At 44.3% G+C, this 18686-nt stretch overlaps 3 protein-coding genes across 5 annotated transcripts; 2 read left to right on the top strand and 1 right to left on the bottom strand.

Annotated features, from left to right (window-relative positions):
• Positions 1-2496: 2496 nt before the first annotated feature.
• LOC120446192 (endoplasmic reticulum metallopeptidase 1) lies at positions 2497-7497 on the top strand. 2 transcript variants are annotated; one of them, XM_039627040.2, is made up of 11 exons: positions 2497-2781; positions 4306-4964; positions 5027-5387; positions 5448-5831; positions 5890-6070; positions 6131-6459; positions 6520-6619; positions 6675-6777; positions 6840-7032; positions 7090-7182; positions 7246-7497. In XM_039627040.2, exons 1-11 carry the CDS (start codon positions 2749-2751, stop codon positions 7411-7413), a joined length of 2604 nt encoding a protein of 867 aa, XP_039482974.1. In that variant the 5' UTR covers positions 2497-2748; the 3' UTR covers positions 7414-7497. The 2 variants fall into 2 exon arrangements, with proteins under 2 accessions (XP_039482974.1, XP_039482973.1); XM_039627039.1 differs by lacking the exon at positions 2497-2781 and adding an exon at positions 3462-3631.
• Positions 7498-8760: 1263 nt separating this feature from the next.
• Positions 8761-12491, top strand: LOC120445820 (endoplasmic reticulum metallopeptidase 1). Its single transcript, XM_039626437.1, has 7 exons — positions 8761-8828; positions 9493-10178; positions 10251-11182; positions 11247-11431; positions 11488-11631; positions 11695-11897; positions 11957-12491. Exons 2-7 carry the CDS (start codon positions 9493-9495, stop codon positions 12405-12407), a joined length of 2601 nt encoding a protein of 866 aa, XP_039482371.1. The 5' UTR covers positions 8761-8828; the 3' UTR covers positions 12408-12491.
• On the bottom strand, positions 12435-18541 carry LOC120445821 (endoplasmic reticulum metallopeptidase 1). Of its 2 annotated transcripts, none has more exons than XM_039626438.1 (11): positions 18301-18541; positions 15199-15875; positions 15005-15089; positions 14824-14944; positions 14595-14749; positions 14149-14532; positions 13905-14085; positions 13516-13841; positions 13244-13455; positions 12904-13186; positions 12435-12842 (listed from the first exon to the last, which is right to left on the bottom strand). In XM_039626438.1, exons 2-11 carry the CDS (start codon positions 15867-15869, stop codon positions 12675-12677), a joined length of 2586 nt encoding a protein of 861 aa, XP_039482372.1. In that variant the 5' UTR covers positions 15870-15875; positions 18301-18541; the 3' UTR covers positions 12435-12674. The 2 variants fall into 2 exon arrangements, with proteins under 2 accessions (XP_039482372.1, XP_039482373.1); XM_039626439.1 differs by lacking the exon at positions 18301-18541 and adding an exon at positions 18150-18168.
• Between the last annotated feature and the right edge of the window lie 145 nt (positions 18542-18686).

Below are 18686 nucleotides of genomic sequence, written 5' to 3'. Positions count from 1 at the left end.
CGCACAGCGCGTTTATCCCATGAGCCCCAGCTTCGATGCGCTATTAGCAAGGACTGAAATTCGATGAAATCCGGTCCTTTGTCTCCCAAAAAAACAGCAGCAGATGGAAAACTTTCCCAGGAGTACCGCCCCCCTTAAGGACATGAACTTTTCCCTTGACATTTTCCACGGTTGTAAACAATTGTCGGCATTCCGTTTTCCAGATCGCACGAAAAGTTTTTGGAAATCTATTCAAAGTATAACTAAGCAGATCCTAATTATAACAAAATTGTTTCGATAGGTGCCAATGGAAGTGAGCAGGCTAAATTGAAAACCAAGGCAAATTTAAATAAAAAACAAAAAAGGTCAACCCAAAAACTGGAAATTGTTTTCTTTTTTTTGTTTGTATTTAGAAAAAACTCTCCCTTGAGCCAACTACTTAGAACTTTAACTGGAAAACTTTTCTGGTTTTTACCAGTTTTTGTTTTGTTTTTCGTCCTTTGTTTTCCTTTATTATTCCTCTCATGTTCCACTTCCTTGCGTGCGCTTTGTTCTCTCTCCACATCCTGCCACTGATTTGCCGCTATTGTGTCATTGTCCAAAAATTTTATTATGACCCACAAAAGTAAACGGAAAAAAATAAGGAAACAAGAAAAAACTTGGCCGCTTTGTGGTGTGAGTTATTGTCGCATAGAGGACATTTTTGCATTGGGGGAATGGGAGATTTTAACGGCAGGCTAATGATAATCGCCTTGGTCAACGACCTGTAATCCCCGCAAATTACGGTTTTTATTTGAGAAGCCAAATCCGATTGGGGATATTTAACAGGAATCAATAAATTGAAACTATCATGTGCAAACCAATTTAAAAGTTGCAAACTAACCAATTTCGCTTCACCGAAGTTGGTTTTCGTAAACTTTTGATTACAACTTTTAATTGATTTGCAATAAATATCGGGCAGCTAGTTAAAGTTTGAATTCGAACACAACCCTCATTGTCTTTGCCGTAGAATTTCGTTATTGTTTCATTGGATGGCATAGACTTTTGGGTGAATTAGCATTAAATCACAACAATTTGCATGCGCCATCCGCGTTTTTAATCCAATATTCTCGCAGACACGATGAAAGTCAAGTATTTGAATACAAATGACACGCCGCCCTAAAGTAGGCAAGCATTTCACGTGTTTTTTGGCCCAACAATCTCGCGGCTGTTACTCACAAATTCAGTTCGTTTTCTTCAGCTGGCTCCGCATACGATTTGCATTCGCTGGGTGCTTTCCGCTTTTTGTATTCTTTTTTGTATTAAAAATTATATAATTTTATTTTTAGCTAGGCAAACGGAACAGGCAGAGAGATAGACGCACACATACACACACGCGCGCACATAGATACGCGGCCCCTTTCTTTACTCCAAGCACATTTTTAGTACCGTTAGGGATCCCACTTTGAGTCCTAGTTTATTCTTTGCGTTCTGCTTGAACTTTTTCCTTTGTAGCGAACACGACCAAAAGCTTCGAGCGTTGAAACGCGACTGAGACTTTAGTAGCAGCGGGACAAGCGGCTCAACTCAACGGTGGAGAATGTGGAAAGGAGAGAGGGAGAGAGAGAGAGTAGGCGGCAGCCCCCAAAATGAACGCGCAAAGAAGAAAGGCGCTGGATGGGTGGTGGTGGTGGTGGTAGGTACGCAATGCACGAGGACGCGCGAATTTGTGTCGAAAAGGCGGGCGAAGAAGCAGCTGACACACATTTCGCTTTGTTTTGGTTGTGGCCCCAAACCGGCAATTGATCTCACACGCATGCGTACTTTCTTCTCTCTCTCTCGCTTTCCTTTCGACTTAAACTAGCCACAAAAGACGGCAAAAAACTAGCTGGTCAGCTCTGATTGTGAAACGCTCAGGGAATTCCCTTACACTTGTTCCTGGGCATTCATTCTATCGATTATCCTTTTGGGCCGTGTTCCGGTGAACGCTTTGTTTACGAATTTCAGTGCCACAAGGCATCAATGAAGAAGTGAGTGCGCGAGTCAGTGTGTTAGTGAGTGAATGAATTCGCGAGAGCAAATGGCACACACACACACACACACTAATAGGTTACACCCACTTGGGTCATCCTTTTTAGGTTGAATGACACTGCGCCTAAGTGCCCCTTCCTGCTCTTCTTCCTTCGCCATTATTGCATTTCCCGTTTTATGGCACATGTTTTCCACGTTGTCCTCAATTCCAAACGGGATGCTCCCTCTGCACGCGTGTGTGTTTCTGCGTTTTTCACGTCATCGTTTTCTTATGCACATGCAGGCCAGAACTGTAAATGAGCAAAATTACCGTTCTTAGTCGTAACCTTTCATGTGTTCTGCTTTTCCGCTATTTGGCTGGCCAGTGTGTAATTGATTTCTTGTAGCCGCCCGAAAGTATGCAATTACAAGCAGATAAAAGCCGCTTCTGGTGCGATAGACGATCGAAACGATTGCTATCTTTATCGAGTGCCGCACACAATTGTTTTGTTTACCGCACACACACACATTTGGCCAAGTAAACACGAAAATATGCGCTGAGTGAAAAGTGTAAATAAAAACAACTAAGAACTGTCAACAAAACGCTGACCATTATTCTGAATAATTCAGTTAGTGCCGCAACGCTTTGTGGTCAAGCGGTATTAAAACCGCGCTTCGGGAACTTTGATCCCGCATTCGGCGGCCAAAACTCGCAGCGGCAAAAACAACAACGGCGGTTTCGCTACTACATAGATACCGGAAGAAGAAGAGCGGATCGGAATGAGCAGCGAAACGGAGGAGAAAAGATCGAAGGTACGGATGCAGATTTAGAATGCGCTTTCAAATGCGCAAAGTGCACTTAGAGAAATGAAGTACAAAATGTCAGTCGGTTCACAAAATCGTAGAAACTTAAAGAAAAATTCCGACTGAGTTTGCATTAAAGATTGCTCTCATGAATTTTTTTCAATAAAGAAAAGTATATTTTTCAGTCATCCAAGATAATATTAAAAAATATTCCTCATGTTTAAATATGAAGAGTATATACAAATATATAAGACATTAGATTATTTTCATAGTTCGTTAGAAAGGTGTACTAAACTGAAGCCATATGCTTTTGTCATACAAAAATAGCAAATTAATGTATTCATTTTTGTTAAGTGTAAAAAATAAGATAAGATGTGGGAAAAAGTTTGCACTCATAATGCTGGTGCTCTAATTAATTGATATATCGAATTGGTCAAGTTCAGAATTATGAACAATCCAAGCGGATGTTATGTAGGCATTCCTCGCAGTCCACTGTTAATGAAAATCCAGCCCCCACAACCCCCCTTTACCCTGAGTAGTTATAAACATAATTCGAACTGCGAGCCCAAAGATAAGATACGTTTTATAGTGCCGGAGAGAATAGAAAAGCTATCTCTCTCTGGAAAGAGGGAATTTGAGACCGGTACTTTAGGATAACCAATGCAGTGGAACGGTTCAGTAGAGCGTTGGACGCCGGCGCGATAGGTTCATCGGTAGATCTTGAGCAAAATACCGGACATCGTAATCCGGAAACATGAGTGGCAGTGAGAAGAATGTGCGGCGACGCGTCATTACGCCGACCAGCGATCCTACGAATATAGATCCATTGCTACGACCCCGCGGCTCCCAACAGTATGAGGTAAGCACCCACTTTAGGTCCTTGATTAGATTGCTCTTGGAACTGGAACTGGAATTGGGTGTGCTAATCAACGCCGATCAAAACAGCCGCAACATGAGCATTACCCATGGCTGCGATCCCAAAGAACCGAACGAATTCGGCGGCATGAGTGCAGTAGTTATCTGGAAAAAGAGCCGATAGTTAACGCACAGTGGATACCCTTGAGATAGCACCGCACCATTTCGCCCCAGTTGCACCCTTAGTCTACCTATCTGTCTGGCCTCGATTTAGTGAAGCAATTGCCAACACAAGGAGGTATACTATCCACCTATAACCAATTCGATTTTCGGTGGCAACAGGTTTTGCAACTCTTCCAACTGGCGGGCTGACCAGCGATAAGATAACCGTTGATGGATTAAATCTAACTTTCGACTTGATACCTATAGTCGATTCCAATTTCGAAATTGACTCATGTCTGGGAGCCAAACGTAGGTGTATCTAACTACGAAGTTCTGGGTAATATCCATTCGGTGTGAATGAAACCGTGCCGAAAGTGAGCTATCTTTAGGGTTCATTGGTAAATGTAAAAGGAATATATATATATAGTAGTTCCGAAAGAGATAAGTGCTCAAAGCCCACACAGGCATACTTATTCTTATTCTTACTTTATATAATCTATATCAACTCCATTTCAGGCTCAGCCCAATGGCTGTGAGCGAGCATTTGTCCGGGGCAACAAGATCAAGTGGTTCTGGGCACCGGCCTTCTTTGGATTCTGGCTGCTGCTTTATGTGACCATCTCGATCCCCGCCTGCCACCGCCTTCCCCGCCCGCTGACCATTCAGGATGAGGCCACGCACCCCGACCAGTTCATCGCCGAGCGCGCAGAGAAAAATCTGCGGGAGCTGGTGAGCCTGGGACCACGAGTGGTGGGCAGTCGACAGAATGAGATGGCCGCGCTGAAGATGCTGTCCCAGAAGATGCAAAAAATACGCTCCGGCACCGCCAACGATATTGAAGTGGATGTTCAGGTGGCCTCCGGCAGCTATGTTCACTGGTCCATGGTCAACATGTACCAGAGCATTCAGAATATTGTGGTTAAGATCAGTCCGAAGAATTCAAACAGCACGACCTATCTGCTGGTAAACAGTCACTACGATTCGGTGCCGGCGGGACCTGGCGCTGGCGATGACGGCTCCATGGTGGCCACTATGATGGAGGTACTCCGTGTGCTGGCCAAGTCCGACAAGCCACTGAATAACCCTGTTGTTTTCCTGTTCAACGGTGCCGAGGAAAACCCCCTCCAGGCCTCCCACGCCTTCATCACCCAGCACAAGTGGGCCAAGTATTGCAAGTAGGGCAAAGGAGCGCTTTTTATTTAGCCATCTCGAACTTACTTTCATTTCACCCGTACAGGGCACTTATCAATCTCGATTCGTGCGGCAATGGCGGTCGAGAGATCCTCTTCCAATCGGGACCCAATCATCCCTGGCTGATGAAGAACTACCGACGTGCCATCAAGCATCCCTATGCTTCTACCATGGGCGAGGAGCTGTTCCAGCACAACTTCATTCCCTCTGACACGGACTTCCGCATTTTCCGTGACCACGGATCGGTTCCCGGCTTGGATATGGCCTACACCTACAACGGATTCGTCTACCACACGCGGCACGACACCGCAGAGATCTTTCCCAGGGGTAGCTTCCAGCATACTGGTGATAATCTGCTGGCTTTGGTCCGACAGATTGCCAACTCTCCGGAAATAGAGAATTCCGCGGTAACATGACTGATGAAGATTTAAAGAGTTAATTATTAATTACCTGTTTCCTTGTTTTAGAAATACGCCAAAGGTCACACCATCTATTTCGATGTCATGGGCTGGTTCCTGGTTTTCTATACCGAAACCGAAGGTGTTATCTTGAACGTCATCGTCTCCTTGGTATCCATCGGTATTTGTGGCTACGCTATTAAGTTGATATCCGTCAACTCGGGCATAAAGCTTGAGAAGATCCTGAGGAAGGTTGGACACACCCTCCTCGTTCAGATTCTATCCGTTGTTGTGGGAGCCATCCTGCCAGTTCTGCTCGGTCTGTTCATGGATGCGGTGCATTTGCCTCTGTCGTGGTTTTCGAACTCCTGGCTCATCCTGGGTCTCTACTTCACCACATTCTTCTTCGGTTTGGCCATAGTGCCTGCTTTGTATTTCCACTGGACTAAGCAAGTAAGTATTTTTCGATTGAGATGTTTAATCTTTTGACTACATTTAAATCCTTTTTCAGGATAAGGTTCCCATTGGCCAACGGATTCAGCTTTTGCTGCACTGCCACTGCGTGCTTCTGTCCGTCCTTACCCTGATCTTCACCATCTGTGGAATTCGGTCTGTTTTTGTCCTGATGCTCAGCTGTTTGTTCTATACTGTGGGTTTGATCATTAATATTGCCACCAAACTGCACACCAAGGGTGAGTTGAACTCAATTTCTGCGTAGATTGCTTTTTAATAAATCTTTGTATTCCCATTAGATGTCGCTTGGGTTATTCCGCACATTGTTTGCACTGTACCACCATTTGTATTCTTCGCTTATTTCTCGCACGGATTCTTCACCACGTTTATTCCCATGTTCGGTCGTTTTGGAGAGAACCTTAATCCGGATCTGGCTGTGGCTGTTTTCAGTGTTGCTGTGGGCTTCCTGTGCTGCGGCTTCATTATCCCTGTTCTGCAGTTGTTCAATAAGTCGAAGACTATTATCTGCGGCCTGATGGGCATCACGTTATTGTGCTTCATCATTGCAATGACACCAATTGGATTCCCGTATCGTCCGGAGACGAATGTCCAGCGTTTCGCTGTCCTGGTAAGAAACTATAGTTATTTTCCATGGATAAGTAATAAGGATTTCCATTTCATTTTAAAGCACACCAAGCGTACCTTCCACGACGCCGAAAACAATGTGCGCCGTCAGGAATCTGGTTACTTTATTATGCCCCAGGACAGACGCACTTACACTGTGAAAAGTAAGGTTTACTGTTCAAATTTAAAGGGTTATTAATGGATTTGTTGCCTTTTAAGATGCGGTCATCAACATGACACAAGCACAAAGGATTGGATCCGATTGCGATAAAGAAATTAACTGCGGATTGCCCCTATACAATCAGCGTTGGCATAAGACCAGGTTAGTTTCTTATTCAAAAAGGTTGTATGAATTGGTAAACTAATGCATTGGGATACTTATAGAAAGAACAGCTTATGGATACCCGCATCGCCACCTGTTCTTGGCGAGAATGTGCCGACTGTTTTATTGCTAACCAAGAACACAGTGTCGGCCACCAGAATTCGCTACGAAATGCAGCTGAGTGGACCCAATCACATGGCGCTCTTTATTCAGCCCTTGAATGGAGCAAAGATGATGGACTGGTCCTTCCATCAGGTAATAATTAAATCCATGTCAAGCCTAAGTTCCATGTTTATATCGTGCTAATTACAGGCTCCCTTACGTCTGAGCTTTGAGCCACCTTACTTCATCTACTTCTCCTGGGGTGTCAATGGGGATCCCCTCAAATTCTGGCTAGAACTGGAGGTAAGTTATAGAAAACTGGCAAATGTTATTTGTTTACAAATATATATTTGCCATATTTACCAGAAACCCAACGGAAATTGGAACTCTACTACGGTGGAACTCGGTCTCGGAGGCCATTGGACCCATCACAAGGAACTAATAACGCCCGACTTTAAGAAGTTCCTCGACAGTTTTCCCCATTACGTGGATGCCACACCCTGGCCAGCTTCGTTTGAGAGCCGGATCTTCTAGAGAAGCTATCTAATGTATACCTTATTGTACCTTAGTAAAATAAATATCGTGAGAACTTTGTTCTTGAGATACGAAAAAACATAATGATTGATAAGCGTCACTTAAACCTAATAAGTTTTATTGGGCTATTGATTTATCGATAATTAATAATAACTAATCCCCTAAGCTATATGCGGTCAATATCAAAGTGTTGCGATTGTAAAAGTTTCGCCAATCTAAAGTTACATAACCCCTACACGTAGAATTTATTTTCTACATGATATGAGCGTAGAAATGAGGAATGCCGGCTATTCGATTAAGAAGAGTGTTTGTACTCTCGGTGTCCGTAAACAAAGTGACCAAAATTCCTATTGACTCGAATTTTATGACACCGTCGGGGAATAATCGGCAATAGATTTATAATTTATGGTCCAAAATGTCAGCCAGCTTGTGCCGCACGCAGAAAACAAATGGCAAAATCGCTCATCGCCCCCAAAAGAGAGTTATTTTTCATAATGTTCATTCACGGAAAGTGTGATGCAGACTGATTTTTGATTGTCAGATTAGGATTTGATAATTTAGTAAATACAAATTTAATAAACGTGGGACCAACATGTTGTTTAGGCTCTAATGTTCACAGTAGTAAATCATGAGCTGTTCCAAACTCGTAGTACGTCCTGCTAAGACATTTTTATTAGTATTTAGCCCCGCTATAAAAAAAAAAGAACCTAAGTTAATAAGAAATAACCAGTGCCAGACAGGTATTGTTATCAAAGCCGAAAATCTAATATACAGCGCCAAAAAAAGTTATAAATTTATTTTGGGTCAGAGGGGTTTACCACCGAGTCATGAATTTAATTCATGAATTTTAATGCCATTTTTTGCATTGTCTACGTCTCTTACTAAATTACTAACTTAGTACTGTAACTTAAATTATAATTACAAATTTGTGGGATTGCTTAGAAATTCCCACTTATATTTAATGTGTGTTCTTATCTAACTTACACGTTTGGAATTTATGTGATCCGATAAGACGGTCGCATATTCCAAATTAAAGGAGCAACCGATCTAAATTATTTTACGTACGTTTTATGTAGATTTTTTAGATTTTGGACCCCACCGAACGATCCACGCCGAACGTGAGTCCTAATCGCGTAAGAAACGGGGTCCATAAAGAAGTTATAAAGAGAAAAGGCTTCTGGTATCGCCTATCGCTGGATGTAATCGTTTTATGCGCCAAATTCGACGATTATAATCATAATATTTAATTATTATCGCTGCCATGGTGGCGATAAGAAATCCACGGCGCCGAAACTGGGCCCTACTTAATTCTTGGGAACCCGAACGGAGCGTCTTAGTTGCCCAACGGCTGGGCTCTGGTACGGTTGTATTTCAAAGTTTCGAATTCCGGTCCGAGAGTCGCGTGCGATCTGAAGGTTAGTGGTATGCCTAACCATATTTTACCGGACTTGAGCTGATTAAGATCGCAGAGTGTCCTCAAAGTGGTTGTGTTCCTTTCAAATATAAGGCTTGCTGTCGAAAATGTGAAGTCATGTCTGCTGATAAGCTGGCGAAAATCAAGGAATTCCTTACAAAGTGATATAATATAATATTTCCAAGAAAATGAGCCATTTTTCCTGAGCTTCGAGTATCCACAGGCGATAAGAAAGTTTATATCGGCCATATAATAGGACCTGGTCTTGTTATCGATTGCTGTATTTAGAACAAGTTTTCGTGACATTTTAAATTTTGGAGACCATAAACTTAAGTGCTTTGTAGGGAGCTAATGGCTTTACGACCTTTCTATACTCTCCAACTGGAGCAATTTATGATATTTAGAAAACTTTTATGGCTTCCATTTATTCGATCGAAAGACTACGATTCGGCAACCACTCATATAGCATGAGATAATTGTAAATTATTCGCGATCCTATATCGTAAGTGTGTGCCACGCGCGAATATCGTTTTGTTAAGTGCCTAAAAGTATGCAACGTTTTCTTAATACTCGAGTTAGATTTCCTTTGCCAAATTTTCAAGTTGAACGTCTATTTCTTGCCATGCTAATCTTGCGACCTATAACTTTCGCATTTCAACTTCCAGATGTCTTTCTCAATCCTTGACATCACAGAGGAGAAGGATGGCGGCAAGTCCAGGGATAAGAAGTGGCCCTGGTTCGGAGCACCCATTTACGCAGCCGCCGCCTTTGCTCTGTTCTATGCCGCCGTACTGCCCAGTTTCTACAGCTACCCGAAGATGCTGTACCAGAGTGAGGAGGCACTGCATCCGGATGAGTTCATCGGCGAGCGGGCGATGCGCCAGTTGGCCGAGTACTCGGCAATTGGCAACAAGATGAGTGGCTCCATCAACAACGAGGTGCACACGATCAATTTCCTGATGCGAGAGATCCAGAAGATTAAGGACGAGGCGCGTTTGGATCTCTATGACATTGAAGTGGACACACAGTACTCTTCCGGTGGCTTCCATTTGTGGGGCATGACCATTTCCTACACCAATCTCTCTAATGTGATAGTAAAAATATCGCAGAAGAGCTCAGACAACGAGAACTATCTGCTGGTCAACTCCCACTACGATTCGGAGGTGCAAACACCTGCTGCTGGAGATGATGGCGTCATGGTGGTTGTCATGCTGGAAACCCTGCGCGTAATCTCGCGCTCCGAAAAAACCCTCACACATCCCGTGGTCTTCCTTTTCAATGGCGCCGAGGAGGCTTGTATGCTGGGCTCCCACGGATTTATCACACAGCACAAATGGTCCAAGAATTGCAAGTAAGTTTTTTGTATGACTTCTAAGAGTAAAAAACGGAAATCACTCATCCATTTCCTCTCTACGAATGTCAGAGCTTTGGTGAATCTGGACTCGACTGGAGCTGGTGGCCGTGAGGTGCTCTTCCAAACGGGTCCCAATCACCCTTGGCTGGCGAAATACTACCAAGCCAGTGTTCCGCATCCATATGCTCAGACTTTGGCCGAAGAGCTCTTCCAGCACAACTTCATTCCCTCGGACACCGATTTCCGCATCTTCCGCGATTACGGCGGCGTTCCTGGCCTGGATATGGCCAGTGTGATGAATGGCTATGTGTACCACACCGAGTTCGATAACTTCAAGAACGTGGAATACGGCACCTACCAGTCGACCGGCGAGAACGTATTGCCCCTGATTTGGGCACTGGCCAATGCTCCAGAGCTGGATAACACCACGGCGTATGAGAAGGGTCACACCGTGTACTATGACTTCTTGGGCTGGTTCATGATGACCTATACGGAATCCGTGAGCATAGCCATCAATGTGGTGGTTTCTGTGGCGGCCTTCGTTTGCATCGGCACTTCTCTGTACATCATGACATTGGACAATGGTGCAGATGCGCCGAAGGCTGTGGTCATGAGATTTGCCATCATCTTCCTGGTCCAAGCGGGCACTCTGTTTGTGGCCTGCGGCTTGACCCTCTTGGTGGCGGTGTTTATGCAAGGTGTGGGTCTAGCCGAATCCTGGTACTACGGAAAATGGATGGTCTTTGGCCTGTACTTCTGCACCTTGTTCTTCGCCTTTGGCATACTTCCGGCCACTTATATCGGATATACGAAGAGGAAAACGAACATGAAGTTGGATCAGACCATCGCCTGCTTCATGCACGCCCAGTGCATCCTGCTGGCCCTGCTCTGCATCATCATGACCATCATGGCCATTCGCTCCAGCTACTTTTTCATGGTGGGCATCTTCTTCTACACGCTTTCCGTCCTGTTGCAAATAGTACTGAAGCTCACCCTGAAGAGTGAGTATTTGGACAAGATTTTCTAGACATCAGGATTTTTAAAGGATTTCTTTTGCCCCTTTAGAGAGCTACTTCGTGACAGTTCACCTGCTGTTCCAGCTGCTGCCCTTCTTCTTCTACACCTACATCTGCTATGCAACTCTGGTCACCTTTGTGCCCATGGAGGGTCGCGATGGCCCCGAAAGTACACCCGATATAATGATATCACTCTTTATCATTGCTACCACTATCAACTATGCTGGCTTTGTCGTAAGTTCATTTAGTTAACGATTTTGTTTCAAGATATACTAAGCATATCCTTGCAGATTCCCATCATGCACAAGTTCCGAAATCCCAAGATTGTGTTTTCATCGTTTGGTGTGATCACAATTATTTTCATCATCTTGGCTTGCACATCAGCTGGTTTTCCATTTGCGAAGCAATTGGCGCCTCAGCGTTATTATGTGCTGGTAGGTTTAAAGATACACATGTTAAGATACATTTATGAAACTTATCCTTTATTTTGCCATCAGCACACTCAACGCACATTCCACAATTTGGATGGCACTAGTAAGCAGGACTCGGGCTATTATATTCAGCCTGTGGATACACGACTCCATGAACTGGATGACACAACATTCAAGAACGCCGAGCCGGAAAGCTGGACGGCAGCCACCTGTGCCGCTGAGCCCTACTGTGGTCTTCCACTGTACAGTGGCCGCTGGATAGAATGGAAGTGAGTTGGTGATCTCAGCCCGTCCTAAGTCGGTAGCTCAACTTGTTCTTTTATCACAGAGACTCTGCCCGTTGGATCTACAGCTCGCCTCCCGTGATTCCATTGAATATAAACCTTACCCAGGTGTCGAAGAATTCCCTGGTAGGCAACAAGGTACGATATGAGTACAATCTGAGGGCCAGCGATCGCGTTATGATGTACATAGATCCGCTCGAGAATGTCAAGGTGACCGACTGGTCCTTTGACCACACACCTTTGCTGGAGGAGCACACACCTCCATACCTGATCTATGCCATATACTCGCAAACCGAAGAGCCCCTCAACTTTTGGGTGGAGCTCGAGCACGAGGAGAGCAACACAGATGGACCATACATGAAGCTGGTGGTATCCGAGCACTTCCAGTACCATCCCGAGCACTACACCGAGGAATTCAAAGAGTTCCTCGCAACCTTCCCGGATTGGACGTATACCACCGATTGGTTCTCGGCCCTCGAGAGCTGGATTGTATAGGCGGCGATGAGAATATAGACTCCAAAGTTGGCGTATCTTAATAAATAATTTATAGTATATTTTAATAAAATTACAAAGTAGTAACTACAGTGTTCTAATCGTTAATACTAATACAATTTAGGACGTGCCATGCTTATCGACACTTTGTTCGTTGGATTAGGATAAATGGTACACTTCATCATTAACAGTACCAGAATTAGGAGTAGCTGAGGTGTCATGGCAAAAATGGGATTGAGTTGAGTTCGCAAAGGAACTTTGAGCCTGCACTTAAAGCTGCCAACTGTTGTAGGATCCAAGCCAGGAGCTGACATGCGCCCACGGCGGAAACGTGGCCAGAAACTCCCGGAAGTCCTCCGTAATGTACATGTCGTCGTGTATTCGATGGCCCATCAGAGCTATTTTGAAAGTGCCACCCGACCAATTTGGATCATCGTGCTGGAAAAGAGGAATGAGTTAACTATTCCACTTATGCATAATCTGTAAGTATTTGTATTACCTCGAATTCCAGTGAAAACTGCAGCGGCTTGGGATCTAATGCATATGACCAGTACACGTAGTATGGAGGCGTTACATTCGCATCCAGCGGATCTTTAGTGAAGGACCAATCCACCAATTTGCTATCGTTTAGGGGTAGAATGAATATACTGGTGTGATCTGGCCCTGAGATCTCCAGATCAAATTTAATATTTGTATCCGATTTGCTCGATTTATCCAAAATAGTCAGAGTGGGAATATACTCCCTATTTGGTTCGGGACCAGGCACAAAATAACTATTGTCACTGGAATCAATTAAAGTAGTAAGTAAAGGTAAGTTATTTGATGTTATTAGAACTTACACTGCATTTAACCAGCGTGAGCTGTAAATGGGGAATCCGCACATGAGCTCCGAATCACAATCGATGCGTTCTGACTTGGTAAAGTTAGTATTCTCAAAGAGAATGTCATCCACGGTGTGTGGACGCCGATCGACCGGAAGGACGAAGTATCCCGAGTCCTTATGACTAACTGTGCTTGCAGCATCGCCATTGTGGAAGGTTCTCGCTGTGTGCTGTAAGTAAAGCTCATATTTAGAAGACTGGAATGTAACAATCAAAAACAAGAGACAAACCACAGCGAAGAATCTTTGGGGAGCCGTCTTCTCGGCGTAAGGAAAGGCAATCGGTGTTGCGGCAAATATGATAAACACTATCGTACAGATGCCAAACATTGAGATAATTGTCTTGGACTTGCGGAACAAACAGAACAAGGGCACCAGGAAGGGTGCAAATAGCAGCACCATCAGTGCCGTAAAGAAGCCCATCAGAATCTCCGGATTGGTATTACACTCGCGTCCCTGCATGGGCACAAAAACCACATAGAAGGCATAGCAGCAGTACGTGTAGAACATGAATGGCAGCACCTGGCAAATGCAGTGCGGTATGAGCCACAGGAAATCTGAATGACAATAAAGAGGTATTTAAAATAATAAAAAAACATATATAAGGTAGTGGGACTCACTTGTTTTGTGTGCTTTAGTGACCAAATTGAGCAGCACGGACAGAGTGTAGAAGCCGATGCAGAGCATTATGACAAAGGCGGAACGAATGCTATAGCTCACCATTATGGCGGTGATGATGGTCAGGATCAGGCAATGCGAATGCATCAACAGCTGAATGCCATAGCCCAGGGGTAAGCCATGCTAAAAAAAAAGAAAGTAGAATTACAAATTAATAAAGTTAAATTAACACTATCTTAAACTCACCTCTTTGGTTCGACTAAAGTAAATAGCTGGGACAATGCCCATGCCAAAAATCATGGGGCAGAAGTACAAGCCAAAGAGCATCCAGTTTTGCGAGAACCAGGACATCGGCAGATTCACCGCGTCCAGGAACAGGGCTATCGATATGACCAGACCAATGCCCAGAGCAACTCCAGCCACCTGGAGAGCGGCCAGAATGCCAAACTTGGCCCAAATCCGACGACGGAACATGCCCGTGCTGCTGGACATCATCCAGATGTACAAAACGATGGTGACGCACACCAGGACACACACAGTGATGTTGATGATGATACCCGTGGTCTCCGGATAATAGACAAAGAACCAGCCCATCATGTCGAAGAATATCATGTGTCCCTCGGCGTATTTCTAAATGAAGAAGATTCCTGTTGTAAAAGTATACTTTTTAATAGTAATATTATATAACCAACCGATGGGTTCTCCAGTTCCTCTGCGTTGGCCAGTGCCTTCACCAGAGCCAAAATATTCTCGCCAGTCAGTTGGTAAGTTCGTCGCGGGATGAGATTAAAGCGATCATATTTGGTATGGTACACATAGCCATTCAAAGTCTGCGCCATATCGAGACCTGCCGCCACCAAAAGACCAAAATACCAAAAGTCTTAGTGATTAGGCACATTTTCGTACTTCACTTTATATTACCGGGTATATGGCCGTAGTCGCGGAACACGCGATAATCGGTCTCTGAGGGAACAAAACCATTTTGGAACAATTCCTCTCCGATAGTGGAGGCAAACGGATGAACTATGTTCTTGCCGTAGTACTTAACGGAAATAAACAAGATTAACAACAATCATCATGTAAGAACTAATGGGAGATCTACCTTCATTAGCCAAGGATGATCGGGTCCGGATTGAAACAGGATTTCTCGTCCTCCACTGCCAGCCGAATCCAAATTGATGACCGCTCTAAAAAATGTAACATTTTCTATGGTTAAATAGGTGTAGTACTAAATATATCTAAAATCTAGCCTATAATAACTACAATACATCAATTTGGTACAAGGACTTCACTTACTTTACGTTTTGGGCCCAAGGATGTTGGGTGATGAATGCGTGGCTGCCCTGCAATGGATTCTCCTCGGCTCCGTTGAAGAGGAACACAACCGAGTAGGTGAGCGGGGTCTCGTACTTGGTGATAACCCGGAGAACCTCCAGCATGATCACACACATCATTCCGGCATCACCGGCACCCGAGCTACCCGGCACGGAATCGAAGTGGGAATTGATCAGAAGAGCCGCTTCACTGGTGGCATTCTTCGGCGACAGCTTGACCACCACATTCTGGATGCTCTGATAGACATTGACCATCGACCAGAGCAGATAGTGACCGGAGGCCACTTGGACATCCTTCTCGATATCGTAGAGATCCGTTCGAGCCTCGTCGATGATGTCACCTATCTCGCTGAGCAGAAACTGAATGGCCACCTGTTCGTTGGCCGCACTGCCCACGACCTTGGGTCCGATCTTGGAGAGCCTGAGAAGGGTGTTCTCCGCCCGCTCCCCGATGAACTGGCCCGGCTGCTGGCGCTCATCCTCGAGTGTCTTTAGCTGTGGCATGCGATGGAAACTGGGTATCACCACCAGATAGAAGAGCAGAAACCAGCATGACACGAACAGAGGTGCCCAGTACCAGCCGATCTTGCTGCGATTGTAGATGATCTTCATGTTTTCGTACTTTGATTTCATTGTGGCCTGAAAGGGGATAAAAATACAGTCACCAAAACTAAATATTATATTAAGAGTGTCGGAGTCAGTAACCTTCCCCCCACTAATTAAGCTCAATTGTCGAATTCCAATTGTGACGCATTCGGCTGATAAAGCTCTGCAGATATGTGTCACCACGGCTAATCGGTTCCATTTCTCTGGCGATGGGGAAAGGGCAGCCACTTGAGCGCTGAGCATCGATTAAATAATTAGGAGAGTCGTGATAAGCCAGTGCGATCGACTTGAAGCTGTCGGCAGAAGGACGGATTCCAACTGTTCAATATTCCATTGAAATCGATCAGGAAATATGTTGATAGCACATGGGCACAAACCTCGAAACATGAATGAGGTTCTTGTCTCGTGAATACTCCACATTATCGAATCAAGGCTGTGATTATTCAAAGCATCTGCCATAGATAATACTTATCGGGTATTCGAAGTGTCAAGTGGGCAGGAAATGAAGTAGGCTACAGAATCTTAAGTGCTCCAAAGCTTTTGTAATTCATATTTAAGGAATATGTTGGCGTTGAGTGTATACTCTTACTTTCAATGTTTTCCATTGCGCGTAGATACAAAGCGGAAAACATGTGTTCACCATTTGGCTCACAAAACAAAAAATGAAATAAAAGATCGCTGTTTAAATGAAAAGTAACGACAGGCGCAAATTAGCCAACGACATTGAAATGATGCAGCTTTAACCAAATAAACAATGAGTCCATATTTAAATTCGGCATTTGGGAATCTAACAATTTTGGGCGAATAAAACATAGGCATTCTGAACACATCAACATTGAATGAGACACATTTTGTAATTTTTCGGACGGTATTTCATGCTTATTTATAGCCAACTGGGCTATACTACATATAAGTATTATGGTTTAATGTTCACACATGTGATGCGGCTGAGTTTCTGTGTGGGAAATATTTAATAACAAATTTTTGTTTGTTTGCCAGTGCCGCAGTGAAAATACACTATTCCTGTTTTGGATGTTGGTGAATCAAAAGTGATTCTATAAATCATGATCAAATTCACATCTAATAAATACATCATTCTATAAATTAAGTCTTCAAAAATGTGTAGATTATTTATAAATCATAAATTTGTTCGGCATCATTCCCCCTTGTTTCACTGTAGGCTTAAGCCTTTTTTAGTATAAGCAACCCACCAAATATTACAAATGTGCGATCATCTCTTGAAATGGCCCACTAAACATTTCAAACATCGCATTTTCCGAGATGAATGTCCACCAAAATTAAAACTGACGACGAGTGTGTCCTAAAAACGAATAGGACCACTGGGTGGGAGGGGTAGAAAAACTACTGGCTACTGAGGCAATTAAGCGAAATGTTTTTATTTTCTCGATTTGCCGCAACTGAATGCAAAAATGTCATTGGGATTACAGTGCAACATCGACATCGCGACCCATTTTCCATTGACTTCTAGGTGACCCGCGCCGGCGGCAAGAAGAAGAGCACGATTAAAAGTGAGGCAAGTACAAAAACACGAATGCGATGTGCAAAAGTAATCTCCTCGTACTTCACCCCATTCGAAACGCTTATCGATTGAGCTAATCACTTTCCACCACAACAACAACAAACAAACAGAGGAAACTCTCTGTGCGGCAGCCACACCTACTTAATAACCAAAAAAAAATGTGGGGGGAGGTGGAATGTGGAACTATTTAAAGACAATTTGAATGGGGGGCATTGAAGGAAGTGGAGAATCCAAAACAAAACTTGCGTTGCAGAGGCGTCGGCGCAATCAACTGTGACAACAACAGCGGGTACGAAAAGCCGGCTAAGGCTACAAACAAATCAAAGGTCTGCGGACTATTGGATACCTTGTTAATGCCTACAGAACATTTGCAAAGTTCCGTTTGGCACTATAAAGTTCCTAATCGCGATTTCAGATTAAAGATTGAAAGAAGAGGCCGTTCTTGAGGCTTAACTGTTAGTGATAAAATGATCTTATGGGTGTCGAAACTACTTTTTCTTTCAATCTCAAACATTTCCACTCACAATGCAATCCCACAGTATAGAAACCACATCAACTTGCGACAAGAACCGCATTTGTTTGGACTCAACGCAGGCAGACGCATTGGAAAAAGAAAAGAAGTTGGAACGAAAAACAATCAGCAGGCACACAGGCACAGATACGGATACAAATGCGGATACAGATACAAATGCAGACGCAGATGCAGACGGCATTCAAACATAAACACACATAGAACGCGACACGCTGCAAGGGCTTGAGTCAATAACCTGCTGAAGAAAGGAAGTTGCGGCTGCACTTGCGGTTGTTTGTTGAAAGAAATGCCCCCGAAGAAGAAGAAGAAGAGGCAGAAGAAGAAGAAGAGCGGTAGAATTCTGGTCTCCTTCACTGCAAAGAAGCCTGGCAACTGTTGTCTGCTACCTTTTGGCCCGCTGCAAGAATCTTCCGCGTCTTCCGTCTGCGCGAAGACGATCACTTGCACTGTTGTAGAATCAGAATCGCCGGCACAATTAGTTGGCACTCGCGTTGTCTTATTAGCACATATGACCGAAAATAAACTGAAACTAGTGGGCGCGATGAGTCCAATGCGAGAATCCAATTGGAAACTGATTGGATCAGCTGATTGGATGGCGGGGCGTACGACTGTCCCCTTTGACGGTTGGCGTTCGTCTGCGACTGCGGCTGCTGCTGCTGCTGCGACTGCGGCTGCTGCACTGCGCTGCTCACTTGGCGACAGAGCTCTCTCTAGTCACTCTCTTGCTGCGGCAGGAGATTGGCATTGGAATTGGGATTGGGGTCACCAGATG

This window comes from Drosophila santomea, chromosome 2R, assembly GCF_016746245.2.
Source record: "Drosophila santomea strain STO CAGO 1482 chromosome 2R, Prin_Dsan_1.1, whole genome shotgun sequence".
Classification (NCBI taxonomy): Eukaryota; Metazoa; Arthropoda; class Insecta; order Diptera; family Drosophilidae; genus Drosophila; species Drosophila santomea.
This window is presented reverse-complemented; position numbering and strand designations above follow the sequence as displayed.

What these genes read in the sequence shown, in the direction of transcription:
- LOC120445821 (XM_039626438.1), bottom strand. Translation starts at nt 15,869, where the DNA reads ATGAAATCAAAGTACGAAAACATGAAGATCATCTACAATCGCAGCAAG. An exon ending in CGACTACGGCCATATACCCG is followed by an intron (nt 14,750 to 14,823) that starts GTAATATAAAGT and finishes TGGTGGCGGCAG; the next exon opens with GTCTCGATATGGCGCAGACT. An exon ending in AGTTTTCACTGGAATTCGAG is followed by an intron (nt 12,843 to 12,903) that starts GTAATACAAATA and finishes CCTCTTTTCCAG; the next exon opens with CACGATGATCCAAATTGGTC.
- LOC120446192 (XM_039627039.1), top strand. Translation starts at nt 3,527, where the DNA reads ATGAGTGGCAGTGAGAAGAATGTGCGGCGACGCGTCATTACGCCGACC. An exon ending in CAGCGTTGGCATAAGACCAG is followed by an intron (nt 6,778 to 6,839) that starts GTTAGTTTCTTA and finishes GGATACTTATAG; the next exon opens with AAAGAACAGCTTATGGATAC. An exon ending in TGGACTGGTCCTTCCATCAG is followed by an intron (nt 7,033 to 7,089) that starts GTAATAATTAAA and finishes TGCTAATTACAG; the next exon opens with GCTCCCTTACGTCTGAGCTT.
- LOC120445820 (XM_039626437.1), top strand. Translation starts at nt 9,493, where the DNA reads ATGTCTTTCTCAATCCTTGACATCACAGAGGAGAAGGATGGCGGCAAG. An exon ending in AAATGGTCCAAGAATTGCAA is followed by an intron (nt 10,179 to 10,250) that starts GTAAGTTTTTTG and finishes TACGAATGTCAG; the next exon opens with AGCTTTGGTGAATCTGGACT. An exon ending in CTCAGCGTTATTATGTGCTG is followed by an intron (nt 11,632 to 11,694) that starts GTAGGTTTAAAG and finishes TTTTGCCATCAG; the next exon opens with CACACTCAACGCACATTCCA.